Below are 1094 nucleotides of genomic sequence, written 5' to 3'. Positions count from 1 at the left end.
GTCCTCGGTTCACAACACGCATTTACGGACCGGACCCCGGTCCGCAGAAACAGTTTGCGGGGTTGATCGTTGGGATCGATTGTTTTTCAAATGTCAACAGCCATCTTTAGATCCGTGCGTAAATATTGAGTCCTGGTAAATTATAATTGTAATAATAGGAACAATAAAAACAACAATAATAAAAACACCGTGACGCGCGGTGAAAATATATGAACGTCATCAGGAATCAGGTGAGACATGAATAAATAAACGTGACATTAAGCAGCAGGTTTATGCGCAAAAAAAAAAACAAACACAAAACGGATTTAAAGCAGAAACAGGCGCGACTGTTTGGCATTCACAAATAATAACAATAATAAGAAATAAAACTGATAAAAATGGAAGTTTTTCTTTCTTACCTGAGTTTCTGTGAGGCTAAGGCTGTGGGCGAGCTGCTTCCTCTCCGCTCCCACCACATAATGGTTCTTCTCGAACGCGTGTTCCAGCCGGAGGAGCTGCGAGGGGGAGAAAGCTGTCCGGATTCTTTTGGGCTTTCTGGCCAGCGCGTTGTGCAAAAGGAAGCTCTCTGGACTCGTTTCGTTGCCTGAAAACGAGCAGAAAACGAGAATCCTGGGTGATTTTTTTAAAATGACTGAATTCACGTGTTTGCATGAACAAAAGGCCTGAGCTCATCCGTAAAGGATCCCTGGAAGTGTTGGATAATAGTTTACTATTTGGAGATTAAGGCGTAAAAGTATATAATTTAACTGAAATGTGTGTTTAAAACGTTTGTTTGTCCTCGTGCGACTCGACAGGAGGATACAATTATGATCTTATTTATCTGAACAATGAGAAACAAAATCGGAATTTTCTACAGCGAATTTATCACGTGTGTAAGCTGCAATGTAACATGTTGGGAGAAAATCAAATAAGAGTAAAACCAGCTGAACGTGATCAAGTAAAAACAAATAAAATAAAAACAAACATAAAAATACAAAATAAAAACTCCGTCTGAGTCATCTGACTCAATGCAAAGCATCATGAACAAAAATCTAAATTATTTCTGTTAATTATTATTTATTAAGTCTTATTTTATTAAAATTAAGAAAAAAATT

The 1094-nt window shown here is 37.7% G+C and overlaps 1 protein-coding gene across 1 annotated transcript in view; it reads right to left on the bottom strand.

Annotated features, from left to right (window-relative positions):
• The window catches only part of emx2 (empty spiracles homeobox 2), a 4411-nt gene that overhangs the window by 1794 nt on the left and 1523 nt on the right, over window positions 1-1094 (bottom strand). The window contains exon 2 of the mRNA XM_008430043.2: window positions 399-583. Coding sequence (XP_008428265.1) covers window positions 399-583 — 185 coding nt within the window. The remainder of the gene's footprint in view (window positions 1-398; window positions 584-1094) is intronic.

The sequence above is a fragment of the Poecilia reticulata genome, linkage group LG15, assembly GCF_000633615.1.
Source record: "Poecilia reticulata strain Guanapo linkage group LG15, Guppy_female_1.0+MT, whole genome shotgun sequence".
Taxonomy (NCBI): domain Eukaryota; kingdom Metazoa; phylum Chordata; class Actinopteri; order Cyprinodontiformes; family Poeciliidae; genus Poecilia; species Poecilia reticulata.
The sequence above is the reverse complement of the archived record's forward strand: the minus strand, read 5'-3'. Positions and strand labels throughout refer to the sequence as shown.